Source organism: Lycium ferocissimum, chromosome 1 (assembly GCF_029784015.1).
Source record: "Lycium ferocissimum isolate CSIRO_LF1 chromosome 1, AGI_CSIRO_Lferr_CH_V1, whole genome shotgun sequence".
NCBI classification, from domain to species: domain Eukaryota; kingdom Viridiplantae; phylum Streptophyta; class Magnoliopsida; order Solanales; family Solanaceae; genus Lycium; species Lycium ferocissimum.
In genome coordinates this window covers 7,196,122-7,210,744 of record NC_081342.1, presented here as the reverse complement: position 1 = coordinate 7,210,744, position 14,623 = coordinate 7,196,122, and the positions used below count along the sequence as shown (strand labels likewise).

The 14,623-nt window shown below is 36.0% G+C and overlaps 1 protein-coding gene across 9 annotated transcripts; it reads right to left on the bottom strand.

Annotated features, from left to right (window-relative positions):
- Positions 1-226: 226 nt before the first annotated feature.
- Positions 227-7,993, bottom strand: LOC132040712 (uncharacterized). Of its 9 annotated transcripts, none has more exons than XR_009410903.1 (5): positions 5,930-7,993; positions 5,697-5,817; positions 2,896-3,170; positions 2,731-2,786; positions 1,281-1,802 (listed from the first exon to the last, which is right to left on the bottom strand). XR_009410903.1 is itself a non-coding variant. In XM_059431541.1 (5 exons), the coding sequence occupies exons 1-5, from the start codon at positions 5,984-5,986 to the stop codon at positions 1,758-1,760; spliced, it is 558 nt and encodes a 185-aa protein (XP_059287524.1). In that variant the 5' UTR covers positions 5,987-7,993; the 3' UTR covers positions 1,281-1,757. The 9 variants fall into 9 exon arrangements, 7 of the variants coding, with proteins under 7 accessions (XP_059287584.1, XP_059287524.1, XP_059287457.1 ...); XR_009410908.1 differs by having other exon boundaries at positions 1,281-1,549; XM_059431541.1 differs by having other exon boundaries at positions 2,731-2,790.
- Positions 7,994-14,623: the final 6,630 nt, after the last annotated feature.

The following is a 14,623-nucleotide window of genomic DNA, read 5'->3' as shown; positions in this document are numbered from 1 at the left end:
ACATTATTACACTAATAATACGTTAATTATACATTTATTATACAACAATGATATTTTCTATACATATACGGTAGAGATATATATGTTCTATACGATGATGATACAGTTTCTATACATATACAATAATGATGCTCATTCTATACAATAGTGATACAATTTTTATACGTATGATGCATTTCTATGCATATACAATAGCGATACATATACAACAATGATATTAGTTGAAAAATGGCTAGAATATCTTGAAAATGCTAAAAAAAAAAAAGAATTTTAAGATTCTTGGACCACCGGGTGTCAATAGTTTCACTCGGATGGCGATTTATCTCCTTTTCCCCTTAAATTTATCGATCCCATTGTCAATTCTGGCACTTCTCTCTGCGCCTGCAGCATTACACTCTGTTGTAAGATTAAGATTTATCTACGATTTTATAGATAGTTTATGTTTGTAAGACCTTTTATTATTAAATAAAAGATTAGTTGTAAATTATTGCTTTTGTGAGCTGGGTAGTCGAACTATCCATCCTAGAATTGGCTATTGCCTTCGTCATAAAACAGCTAGTATTACGTAATGATTTAAAAAAAAAAAGAGAAATCATTTATCAATTGGGAAGCAAACAATATAATGCGTCAAATCCAAACAGAACAACGCTAGTTATCTCAATTGAGTATGACGTAAATATAGTGATAGTGCATTGAAAAAAATCACACGGTCTGCTAACTCTTAAAAATAATTGCATAACCATCTAAATTGAAAGTTAGGCATGTTACTTGTTATTTACAAGTTAAAAATATAATAACTTGTTATTCCCACATTGCGGGGTTTGGAAAGTTTAAAATATTATAATAATATAATTATTCTCTACAATATCTTAAGCCGAGAGTCTATCGAAAACAACCTTCACACCTCCCAAGGTAGGGGTAAGATCTGCGTACATTCTACCCTCCCAAGACCCCATCATGTGGGAATATACTGGGTATGTTGTTGTTGTCGTCGTCGTCTAAAATATCTTTGTATATAAATTAAGCCAATCTCAATTATGTTATGCCCCTACTTGGAGCCTAAAGTATGTACCAGACTCCCGGCCAATGTTAGGTACAATGTAAAGGATGTACCGGACTCCCAGCCAATGTTAGGTACAATGTTTTTTCTAGCCTTTTTTCTCCAATAACAAAAAGTACTACTTCCAGCTATTCTTTTTAATAGAGATTAAGTGGTGCACCTCATTCTCAATGGTGCTAATATTAATTTTCAAAGAACAGAAACAGTTCAAGGAATCTCCTCCTGAATAATGAACAAGGAATCCTTCATTTTTCATTAATCCGTGGAATAGTATGATATTAACATCCAGAGTAGATATTCTAGTAAATACATCTCTGTTTACTTTCTCAGCACTCAAAGCCTTATATAAACAATGGAAATACGTTTAGACGACATCCACCTTCCTCACTTCCTGATACAAAAATCCAGCTACATCCATCTACTGCATCATTTAAGTGCTCCCCACATTTGGCCTACAATGGCATTCTTGGATTTGCAAATATGTTGCCTCTGATACACCATAACAAGAAGTTAACATGTTAGCGAGAACATCAATGTAGAATAAAATCAGCTGACTATACAGGAACAGAATAGACTGATGGGGACAAAGACGAATTCAAAAGTTTTCCTACAGGCCCTATAAAAGATTGAACTAAAGAATGAACAAAAATGCCTAAGATTAGCTTCGTGATGCGGTAGATGGATGTAGCTGGATTTTTCAATCTCCCAACTTAGGCGGCGAATTAACCAAAGAATCACTTGACTGCCAAAAGGAGAGAAAAAACAGATAATTGAGTACCATAACATAATAATCATTAAATTCACATCCCAAATTAACAAATTCACCAAACATTTTTATTTATGGACTTAGCAAACGATAAAATAAGCTGACTTGAACATCAACATATTAAAAGAAAATAATACTAATAATCATAAGCCAAAAGGTTAAAAAAATACTCATGTACAAGGCTATTCATATAACAGATCATCTCGCATTTGTCCATAACCATAAGGGGTTCCAAACTAAAGCATAAAGAAGCCTAATTTCAAACCATTGTCAGAACTAGAGGGATATATTTAAACTTTTTTCCGAATTATCTTGGCATGTGAACTCCATCCGGTCCATGCTGGAGCTCTCTTAGGGTCGTTTGGTTCCAAACAGAATTATCCAGGGACTAAAAATCCTAGGAATCTAATACCTAATGGCGATTTTGGTTCAAAATTTATACCAGTATCAGCTAATACCCATAACCAAACATGGTAAATGTAATCCCAAATTTTATCCTGGATTACAATCCAAACATCCCCTTATTGGCAGTTTGGTTTAAGACCAGGATTCCCCACGATTATAATCCTGGGATTAAAACCAGAACTATAACTTTGGTAACTTATCACACCTTCTATATGCGATAAATTATTCAGATTATAGTCTTTAAATTGAATACCGATTTTAGCTAATACCTCAAACCAAACATGGGATAAATTTAATTCCAAATTTAGAACCGGAATAACTCACCTAATCCCTCCAAGAAAACGACCCCCTAAAGTAAAAAACAACAAGAAGACAATTTGCTAATGGCAAAATGATTCCAAAATATAACAAAGGGTAAAATTAAGATACTTCCTAAGTTGCAAATTTGAAATTTGTGCGAAATAAATAAATCATTGAACTTACAACAACAACAACATACCCAGTGTAATCCGACAAGTGGGGTCCGGGAGAATAGAGTGTACGCAGACCTTACACCTACCTCAGCAGATAGAAAGGTTGTTTCCGATAAACCCTCGGCTCAAGTTAAGCAGAAAAAAAAAATCATTGAACTTAAAGATCAAACATCCAAAAATAGAAGAAATACCTCTTGTCTAGAAAAGTTGAAGGATTTTGAGGAACCAGTAGTAGTAGGAGAACTAGATTCTGAAGCAAACGAATCCGAATGATTTACCACCGTAGGCGCCGGCGTCGGCACCGGAGAATGTGACAATATTTCAACAACATGAATATCCCAAAGTATCCAATCTTGAGTACTAGTCCTATGAGGAATATCACGTGTCACCGAATTTCTCCACGGTGGCAACCCCCCATTACCTCTCAAAAACTGCCCATATCGAGTCCTTAACTGCACTTGTTTCCCTGGAAAATAATTCAAAGTTGTAGAAAATCAAAATTGGTTAGAATTTGGTTACTTTAATTAGTAGGAATAAGTTTTGCTGTTTTGATAACTTTTCCTGTTTTGAGTTAAAAAGGTTTCGTACTACTCCCAATGTCCCAATTTAATGTGGCATGCTTTCCTTTATAGTTTGTCACGAAAAGAATGTCACATTTCTATATTTAGAAACAATTTTAACTTTATGAGATGATTTACAGCCTCACAAATATCTAAGGCTTGTTTTTTACCAGAAATTTCAAAAATATTCTTCTTCTTTTTTTCCGTAAATTTCATGTCATGTCAAATAGTGTCACATAAATTGGGACTGAGGGAGTATTATAATTTATAAATAGGGATGTTGCTAGCTATTTTCATATAATGGAAATTGTAGAGCAAAGTCACAGATTTACATCCTCTGTTTCAATTTATTTGTCACACGACGTTAACAAAAAGTAAGAAGACTTTTCAATCTTGTGTTTTAGACTAAAGATATGTGGGATGTACAAAAATATACTTTAATCTTGTGATCTTAAAGATAAACATGGAAAGTTAATACTAAACAGCTGCCAAAAAAGGAAAAAGGAATGAGATATTGTTTTTGAAAGAAATTAAAAAGGAAAGTAATACAAACAAATTTAACAGAGGGAGTATTAGAGTTAATGAATAAAATATAGTCATTTACCTTCTCTAATGGGGTTCCCATTCGATTGAAGAATCAAGTCTTTTAGGCAAAGTTTCCGACCAGTCATACCAAGAAGAAAAGGCTGATTTGAAGCAGTAAGATACTTCCCATAACAACTTTTTATTTTTTCCACAAATTCGACAACCCATTTCGCGTTTTTTGACGCCCCGTTACGATCTAGTGTTACTGATTCTTCATCTTCATCAGCTGTTAATTATTTATCATGGTGACTTTGTAAACATACGACTTTTGCTTTGTGAAATAGCTCCATTGCTGGTCTGTTTGTAAACGTGTTCGCAAGCGCGCATTACGTAGATAAGTTAACCACTTAAAATATGTCATTTCCTTTAATTACTCGTCTTTTAACCACCACCACCACCCCCCCCCCCCCAACCCCCCCACCACCCCTCTTGCTCAACATTAGCAGATACCACCACTCCCATCTATTGTCATATGCAAATGTCTTGTTCTTCTCATTAATTACATCACATTTATAACTTTCTGACTATCATTGTGTGTCTCGATTATGATTTGTATCAACTTTGTGTCTTTGTCTAATGTTACTGTAAAAAAACACTATTAGCGAAAACATTGGAACATCTAAGCTAATGAGATGTCACCATAGACAAAATGACTGAACTGTTGCTAGGGTAACACTTGTTATATTCTGTGAAAGTGGATCCAGATGGAAAATTTGATTGGTTGATGGCTCGCCTATTGCCAAAGGTACACTCAAATTTATGATCTTGATTAGAGTGAAATATTCTCTTCAGTTGCTAACAATTAACAACATGCATCATTGACCGCTTGGTCAGCTCGATATTAACAGAGTTTTTGTGTATGGTGAACTAGCTGAGGAGGTAAATATGGAGCAACATTAGAGTTTGTTTCTCAGGGCCAGGCTTGGTACGCCATCTAAAATGGTTATTATATGGTAAATAATCCTTCTTGGCATAGTTTCGAAGGTTCAGTTGTTTGGTCCAGTCCAACAGTTTGGGATGACTTGAAGTGAAGCTGATCATTCGGTTTCTTTCATCATGGTTTTCATGACAAATGTATTAAACTCAACTCAAACAGTACTTGTTTAACCACCTTGAGGCCAAAGATTGGGGGAAAAAACAAAGTACCTTATGGGAATTGAGGTAGCATAGTCCAAGAAAAACAATGTCAGCTTACAATGCAACTACACATTGGACATATTAGAAGAAAAAAAATCCAGGGGAACCCACAGGAAAACCTGAATCCTGATAGATTTCAAAAACTGGTTGCAGAACGGAATTATTTCACGATTACATGACCAGATAATTCATTCACGGTAAATGCAATCAGTCAGTTTCTTCAAACTCCATTTAGTGGTTACTGAGACACAGTAATCCACATTCTCAGATATATCGGAAGAGCTCCAGGATAAGAATTATTGTATGAGGACCAAGATCACTCACAAATTGTTGGATATTCTCTGGGTATGATCTACTTCTGGACACTGTGTTAGATCTAGTGTAGAAGTAGAATATTGAGCTATGGTCCTACGATATGTGACGGGATTAAAACTACTTCTCCAAGAGCTAACATGCATTGAATTAAAACAGATAAAGTTGATGTGTTACAACTGACAATTAAGTTGTGCTTCATATTACCGCAATTCATTAACCAAATTCAGAAGGAAGCAAGTGAATCGCTTGGGCAATTCAAAGACGTCAGAGCAGATATAACGGTAAGTGTGATTCTTAGAACATATACAATTGACTGAAGCTTGCTATGCCATTTAATTCAGCACAAAATTTTCTTTTACAGATTCCAATAGCTGCAGAAAATTTTGAAAATTTACCTTTCACGCTGCCTGAATCAGAATAGGACCGAGAATTGTTCAGCCTAGATATGACGTCTACTGCAGCAGTCTGCTTTGCATCCTTCTGTTCGACATATGCTTCTTTCTGGATTTCCTTCATCTACCACGACAGAAGGTTTTATATTCTACAAAATTCACACAAAACAGAAAACAAAACATTAGTAATACTATTGAAGCAGAACAAGGAAAAAGCGTTGTGCGATGGTATGCACTCTTTTAATTAGCTCCACAGGCAACATAGCACGGCGAATCTCTTCTGCTTCCTTCATATACCTTTCAACTGCAGTTCAAACATCACGATTCCATATCAGTCATTCTATTACCAAAATTAGATTAGGTGATCTAGTGACAGTTATTTGACTAGCTATGCTAGAACAACTTTTTAAGAGCAAAACTGGCTATGTACACCTCCAATTTTTTATTTTGGTACACGGGATGGAAATGAGAAAGTCCTCCACTTTTTGATGGCTTTTGCCATCAAGACACCCCACTTGGGAGCAACTAAATGGTAGAAACCAGCCAAGTACACTACATCGTGTTCATTCATAAGGCGTCCTACTATTCATGTTGCAGGCAACAATTACTACTGCCTTAACAGATTCTGCAAAAAGTGGATATCTTTTGTTTCCATTGAATCGCAAGACGGTGCAAGCACAAGCTAATGCAACTTTTGACCGGGCTAATTCACCCAATTTTACCTCCAAAAGAACTGATAAAATTAGGATCATTTCCATGGGTACTTCCGAAGGGAATTGCAGAAACTCAAAAAGGGTCATATCAAAACTTACAAGAAAGCTTATTTTGTTCTATTTAAACAAGAAATCTCACTAAATAGTTTTACATTAGAGGGAATATAAAAGAAAGGCAGTAACTTTTTAACCTAAGTATACTCTTAGTTATGCTTTCCCTTTCTGAACTTTCAACTTCCATGCTCAACTTGATACAAAAATGGTCCTAAAGTGAAAATTTAGCTCACCAAATGCAACAACTCAAAATCAAAGTAACCATTTTTACATTTCTCGATCAAATAGCAAAACATCTAATCCTAAAAGAACTTTCATAATTTATTTTTTCTTTTGCTACCCTCAACACAAACCCAGAAAGAAGCACAATTTTAAAAACCGCAAGAACTGTTTGACCTGAAAATGAAGCAAATTAAAGGAAAAAGCAAACCTGAAGATGGTAGAAAAAGGGCGCCAATCATATTGAACAAAGTGACAATAATTGTAGCATTTCAAGAACAGCTGAAAAAGGAAGGTTCTTGATTCAATAGTGGCGTTTTCTGATTGAAAGTTTCTACCAAATTGGAAATACTAACTGATTTGGGATCTTAAACTTTGTGAAAGAAAATTAGTCAGAGAAAATAAACCTCTCGGAGTTCTCTAAAAGGGAGTTATCCTATTGTCTGTCTTATGGAAGTTTTGTTCAATTTTGTTCTTTTACCGTTAGCAAATGTTTTGTATTTGGCCTTGCCATTAAACATCTTTAGTGGAAAATTGATGGTCTAGTTGTCCAAAATCTTAAAAAATGAAGGTCCAAATTTATCTCTCAAATCTTTGATTATTTCAATATTTTCATGTTTGGTTGGTCAATATTTTTTTAAAACAAGCTTGTAAAAATGACCTTTTCTAGTAAGTACGAACAACAAGTTGCATATGTAACATTTTACATTATATTTAACATTCTACATTAATTAGTTCTTCATCACCCTCCAACATATTCCACTCTTATTCATGTCCTCCACAAGAGAGTGCAACAAGCACACTCTGCCACGTAAGCATTTAAGAAAATTCTACTCAGATATAGTCAAGACAGTAATAGGATCCAACAAAAATAAAGTGTGTAGTTGAAAATCAACCATAATCTAGGATATTTAGGCTTCATTGGCTTGCGCTTCATGAAGATATTAATTTTAATCATTATGTCAGTTGTTTTGTAGGTCTGAATCTTAACTTATTGAGATCTTGACATTTTTTCTATTTTCAGAAAGGTTGTTAGGTTAGTTTCTAGATATTAGCATTAGATCACATTTACACCTTGGGGTGGGCGGACAATCGCATTTCTTAAAGTATTTACAAAAATTAATCATTGTGTCCAGACAAGTTTTCTCGTCCCAACACTCAAAAAATCAAAAGCATCATCACAATCCACAACTAAAATAATTTCACACAAGAAATCAGAGCTTTTTATTCCCAAATTGGGGAGTCAACTTGCAAGCTGGCTTCTGAGTTATTATCATTCAAAGTTGCGAGTTTTTTTTTTGTCGTTTTAGAAGTTTGAATTAATTAATTTCCCATTTTAACCTTAGTTGAAATTTGTCATTAATGGAAATGATAAATAGAGTAAACATTTAATGGAGAGAGATAATTTTATGATTACCTTTTAATTAATATTTCTTAGGTAAAACAATAAAAGACAAAATAAAAAAGAACTTTAAGAGAAAGGGAATTTTATGATTCCAGAAAAAAAAAAAAGAACTTTAAGAGAAAGGGAAGTATATTTCTAGTAAACATCCAGAAAAGTGCTCTGATAAAATTGTTGGTTTTGGAAATCACTTAAAAAGGTAAATCTACAATATAATTTTGTAAAATATAAACCATCATCTTATTTATGCAGAGATGGACAAAATCCACTCACTCAAGGAAAGGAACAAGGAAGTGGAAAGGGATCTGTTGATATTCTCCACCTAAAAGAACTGAATAGGGTTAGCTCAATTTTGTCCCATGAGTAAAAATTGAAGTAAAAATGAGACCACAATTTTACCTGCTACCAACTTGAGCAATAGGTCTCATGTGGCACCAATAAAAATATTTCCGGTAAATTCCTAACTCAATCCAGTTCGAGTAGAGGAACAACGACGTAAAGAAACTTGTTCAAATTATTTGGGAACAATGTTTACAATCTTTAGCCAATTTTCATGTATCTGGGAACTTCAATGAAGTATGAACGATGCCCTGGTCCAAGTAATTAAAAAAACCATATAATGGTTGATTGATGTGAATCGATTATATATAAATTTCTCCAAATAAAGATGCTACTTACTGATAGGATAACAAACACCAACAGCAGCTAGAACAACTCTCATGCCTCAGCCCTCCAGCCAAAAATAGCCGTCAATTTGAAGAGTCTTTATTGGATCCTAGCAATTATGGTAAACATAAAAAATTCAAGAATTTTAGTAAACTAACCAATTTATCGTCAGTCCTGCATCATGACAAACAAGAGGACCAAATGATTGTTTCTTGACCCTTTTGAGTCCAACACTAAGCTAAGATGAAATCCATAAAGAACATCAATACTGTAAAATTGCAATTTCAGTTTGTTCTCCAAATCTAAATGTCAGGAGTTGAATTCAAAAATCACAACTCTCTCCTTCTCAATTTATTTGTTGTGCTCAAAGAGGAGAAAGAAGGGAAATATTATGCAGGAAGAAGAAGAAGATCTCATACTTGACTTAAAAGATGACCAAAAAACACTTTCATAAATCAGTATATATTTTCTAATGGTTATCTTGTGCTAAATCAGTAAATATTCTGATTTAACCACACTTTATAAATATAAAAGGTTAAAACGCTCCAAAAGTAAATCATGTATTAAGATCAACCACTTGCTTCAAGTAAGATCAAAAAGGCAAAAACAAAAAATACTGTTTTGTTCGTATTAAAAGCAATGTGTTTTCCAGCCAATAAGTTTATTACATACAACATTTGATATGCTGATTCAGAACCAAACAACATCTTATCTTTGCTTCCGTGATAATAGTTAATCAAATAGGTAACTTATATACAAAGACATGACTCATTAATTCTTAATAGCGCTTTTTGCATCAAGGAACTCTTTTATGCATCATATGTGCTGATGTGGGGGTTTGAACTCTACCTTAATACCTTTTGGGGTGTGAGACAGGTTTGCACCCTCTGCCCTGCAGCAAATTGAGCCCATAAAAGACAGATAAGCTGATACTGATTATTTTCCTGAAGAAAAAAACAGATAAGAACTTGACCACTACGAAAACACATTTGAATTTCAGTAGGTAAATATATGCAAAATCCAAGAATAGCAATAAAAAATTTAAAATACATCTCCAATGTCTCAATGAGAGATAATTACCTTTGGCCTTAGAATATCCTAAGCGGATTTTTGATGATGAAAATAGCACCACAAACATCTGGAGACACAAGCCTAAGGTCAGAGTGATCAAGGCTTGAGCCAATAACACAACTTCTTTAGCCTAGCAGTTATTAAAAGGGACTCTGCATGACATGTCTTGTTTTTACTGAGGTATATTGTTTTTACTGTGATCCAAAATTTCTCATTAAACTCAGGATCCAGGCAAACAGGCCATAAATCAGAACATGCATGTGTAAATTTGGGTAACGATAGGCAGCAGACAACTCACAGCAAACAAAATTTTGTCGTGTACTTTTCATTACCTTTTTTTATCTTTGGTCGAGCGTTAGATGGTCTGTTTTACACTTAGCTGCAAGTGAAAACTTTGAAATTTTCAGAAGGGAACCTTTTACTAGGAAGGACATCAACGATTAATGCACCATATCAGAAATAACAGGGTTTTGAATGCCAGGAAACTAATCTATGACTTTGTAAAGCTTGCCCAAATTTGTTTACTCAAACATTGTATGTATGCCCAACAATGTCTGTGAACTCATCTCCATTTGTATTTATGGAGGTGCTAGAACCATGTATGTCTTCAAAGGGAGTGACCAAAATTAACAATCAAATTTCTCTTAAGCAAATAGTTGCTTGAGTGCAAAGGAGAAGTTTTCCTAATCCGTACCTTAAGACATATAAACCATCTTGTAGCTTTCTACCATAATCTAATAGCATAAGTTTGGGGTGTTTCCTTCAGTATATTCTTTACTCGCTAAATCATTTTATCTCTAATTCTTTTTCCGATTAGGTATTTCATTAAACATTTTATCACAGAAGCGATGTATTTTCAATAGCAAAGAAGGAAAAGGATAATTAAGTTTAACTTAACCAATCAAAATAGATTTGTAGCCAACAATTAAAATTCATGCACCACTAATGAGCAAATCAAAAAAACTTGTGACATGCAGGTACAAAATAAACAGGATCTACTCAAAAGAACAGGAAAAAACTAACGAACCCTACCCAAAGAATATCACACTATGATATGCTAATATAGACCTAGCAAATTGTGATAACTAAAAATAAAGTGCAGTAAATGCAGAAGGCTTGCCATAAAAGTCAATACAAAAAACTCGTACTTTGAAAGAGATAAAACCATTGGGAAAAAAAAAAATTAGAAAAAACTTAATTGTACATGTGAGAAAATATGGGAGAAAATATTGTTATTGAATTAGGTATCTACATTATTACATTGAGCCTTATTTATAGACACTACATCCTAATCCTTTTCCATGTAGGATACTATATACAAATCCTATTACTATTCCTATTCCTATTCCTATTCTAACACTCCCCTCAAACTGGTGCATACAAGTCATATGTACTGAGATTGTTACAGATGTATCTAATACGAGGACGACTGAGTGACTTGGTGAAAATATCAGCAAGCTGATCACTCGACTTCACAAATTTAGTAACAATATCTCTGGAAAGTATCTTTTCCCTGACAAAGTGACAGTTAATCTCAATGTGCTTAGTCCTCTCATGAAATACTGGACTTGATGCGATATGAAGGGCGCTTTGTTATCACACACAAGTTTCATTTGACTGATTTCTCCAAATTTTAGTTCTCTGAGCAACTGCTTAATCCAAACTAGCTCACAAGTTGCTACAGCCATTGCTCGATATTCTGATTCAGCACTAGATCGAGCAACGACACTCTGTTTCTTACTCTTCCAGGACACCAAATTACCTCCTATTAACACACAATATTCGGATGTAGAACGTCTATCAGAGGGTGATCCTGCCTAATCAGCATCTATATATCCAATGATCTGCTCATGGCCTCGGTCTTCGAAAAGCAATCGTTTACCTGGAGCTGATTTAATATATCGCAGAATGCAGATAACTGCATCCCAGTAACTATCACAAGGAGAATCCATAAACTGACTTACAACACTCATAGGAAACGAAATGTCAAGTCAAGTCACTGTGAGATAATTCAACTTACCTAACCAGCCGCCTATATCTTCCGGGATCACAGAGTGGCTCCCTCTGTCCTGGCAGGAGTTTAGCAATTGGATCCATAGGAGTGTCAATGGGTCTACATCCCATCATTCCTGTCTCCTCAAGAATGTCTAAGACATACTTGCGTTGCGAAATAACAATACCTGACGTAGATTGGGCAACCTCAGTACCTAGAAAATACTTCAATCTGCCAAGATCTTTAGTCTGGAAGAGATGTTGCTTTAAATTAGTGATGCCATCTTGATCATTGCCAGTTATAACGATATCGTAAACATATACCACCAAATAAATACTCAAATCTGGAGCAGAATGTTGATAAAACATAGAATGATCTCCTTCACAGCAAGTCATGCCAAACTCCTGAATTACTATGCTGAATTTACAAAACCAGGCTCGAGGAGACTGTTTCACACCATAAAGTGACCGACGCAATCTACACACCAGATTTAGACTCCCCCTGAGCAACAAAACCGGCTACTTGCTCCATGTAAACTTCCTCCTCAAGATCACCCAGTAGAAAAGCATTCTTCATGTCCAACTGATAAAGAGGCCAATGGCGGACAGCAACCATGGATAGAAAAAGACGGCCAGATGTTATTTTAGTGACGGGAGGGAAAGTATCACTGTAATCAAGCCCAAATATCTGTGCATACCCCTTCGCAACAAAGCGAGCCTTAAGCCGATCAACTTGGCCGTCCATACCATTGACTGCATAAACCCAACGACAACCAACAGGGAGGAAGAGGAACAAGCTCCCAAATACCACTCGTGTGTAAAGCAGATATCTCGTCAATCATAGCCTATCGCCATCTGGGATGAGAAAGGGCTTCACCTGTAGACTCAGGAATGGGGACAGAGGACAATAATGATACATAGGCATAATGGGATGATGATAGACCGTGATAACTTAAAAGGGTATAATGTGGGTTAGTATTACGAGTGAACTGTTTACCTTTCTGAAGTGCAATTGGCTGATCAGGAGGAGACAAGTCCGCAGTAAGTGACGGGTCCGACGCATGACATGAATCATTTGGACCTGATGTTGGGTCTGATGCTGGACACCGTTGATGATGATAAGTCAGAAGTGGTGGCACTGTGACTGGAGATGTAGAAGTAACTGTAGATTCCTCAAAGATCGGTGTAGGTAAAACCTGAGGTATAGGTAAGACCTCAGAGATATCAGGATGATCAGAAGGAGACCTAAAAAAAGGTTGAGACTTAAAAAATGTGACATCGGCAGACATAAGATATCGACGGAGATCAGGTGAGAAGCAACAATATCCCTTTTGAACCCGAGAATAACCAAGAAAGACACATTTAAGAGAGCGAGGAGCTAATTTATCTGTACCCGGAGCTAGGGACTCATTATATTCAACTTCAGATAAAAGCCTCGAATTTCCTATAGTGTCAGTCTGAGCAACATGAGCATTGTTGGGTGGTTGACCATGCAGAGCACGACATACGTCACGAGTGTGTCCAAACTTATGACAATAACTACACTGAACATCATTGGGTAGTGGACCATGTAGAGCACGGCATACGTCGCGAGTGTGTCCAAACTTATGACAATGACTACACTTTGTTCAAGATTTTCCAAAACGACCTCCTCCTCGTCGATTATCCATAGAGTGAGATGTTTGATTCTCTATGGTTTGAGATACGAGAATAGAGGAGTCAACAATTGGTGATGAAACCACTGTGTGATTAGGAGGCGCAGCAAGACAAAGCAAACGAGAAAATAGTTCATCAATTGTAGGAACCGTAGGAGTAGCCAAAATCTGATCACGCACCGAATCAAGGTCAGTAGGAAGTCCAGTAAGTGTAATAACTAGAAACAACATCTGTCTTAGCTCCTGTTGTTTTTCATGTTCGTAGTGACTGGCAGCAACTGCTCAAATTTCTCCATGACTGCCTGTACCTGTCCCAAGACATATCTGATTCCTGTTTCTTTAAGTTGGTCATCTGAGATATCACATCATAAAATCGAGATATGTCATTAGTGTATAAAGCGCAAGCCTTTTCCCAAACTGAATAACATGTCTGGAAGCAATGGAACAAGGGCATCAAGTTGGGATCAATAGATGGCCACAGAAGACTACATAATTGAGCGACAACGTTCTCCCACTGTGCTTTGGCCTTTCCATCTGTCTCACTAGCCTTTTCCTTTTCGTCAACCACAATAGCCTTTTGCGTTAAGTGTCTTGAACACCTTGACCCTTGCACCACAACTCAACCAAGGAAGCCCAAGTTAAATAGTTTGAACTTACCATTAACGGTTTGAAAGTAATCATAGGGCTTGAAGTTCCGATTCCCATGTTTTTGGAGCCAAAAATATCATATCCAAGAGACATGGCTCAAAACTTCAAGAAAGACATACAAAACAGGGACAAAACTTAGCTGATGGTGCTAAGAAAACAGATATCCAGAAGCTGCCAGAAACCAGCTGTCGGAAAATTTCGCCGGAAAACTAAAAGTGAATGGAAGTCAGAAATAACTGCTGGGGTAGGTGCGGAATTGCAGACACACCAGGCTGGCAAAACAAATTGTCAAAAAAGTGGCCGAAAAAATGCAAATCTGCCAGAAACAGTGCAGCAGTCGCCGGAACCCTAATTCCGGCGATCGGAATCTTCTGCAAACTGATATAAAGTGCTCGGAAGACCTGAGCGACCTCAACTGAAGAGAAACAGATTGGAAAACAGTGCTAGTGTTTCACACTTACAGTTCACGTCCGAAAAATTGTTCCGGTGATAATATTCTATTATGGCCGA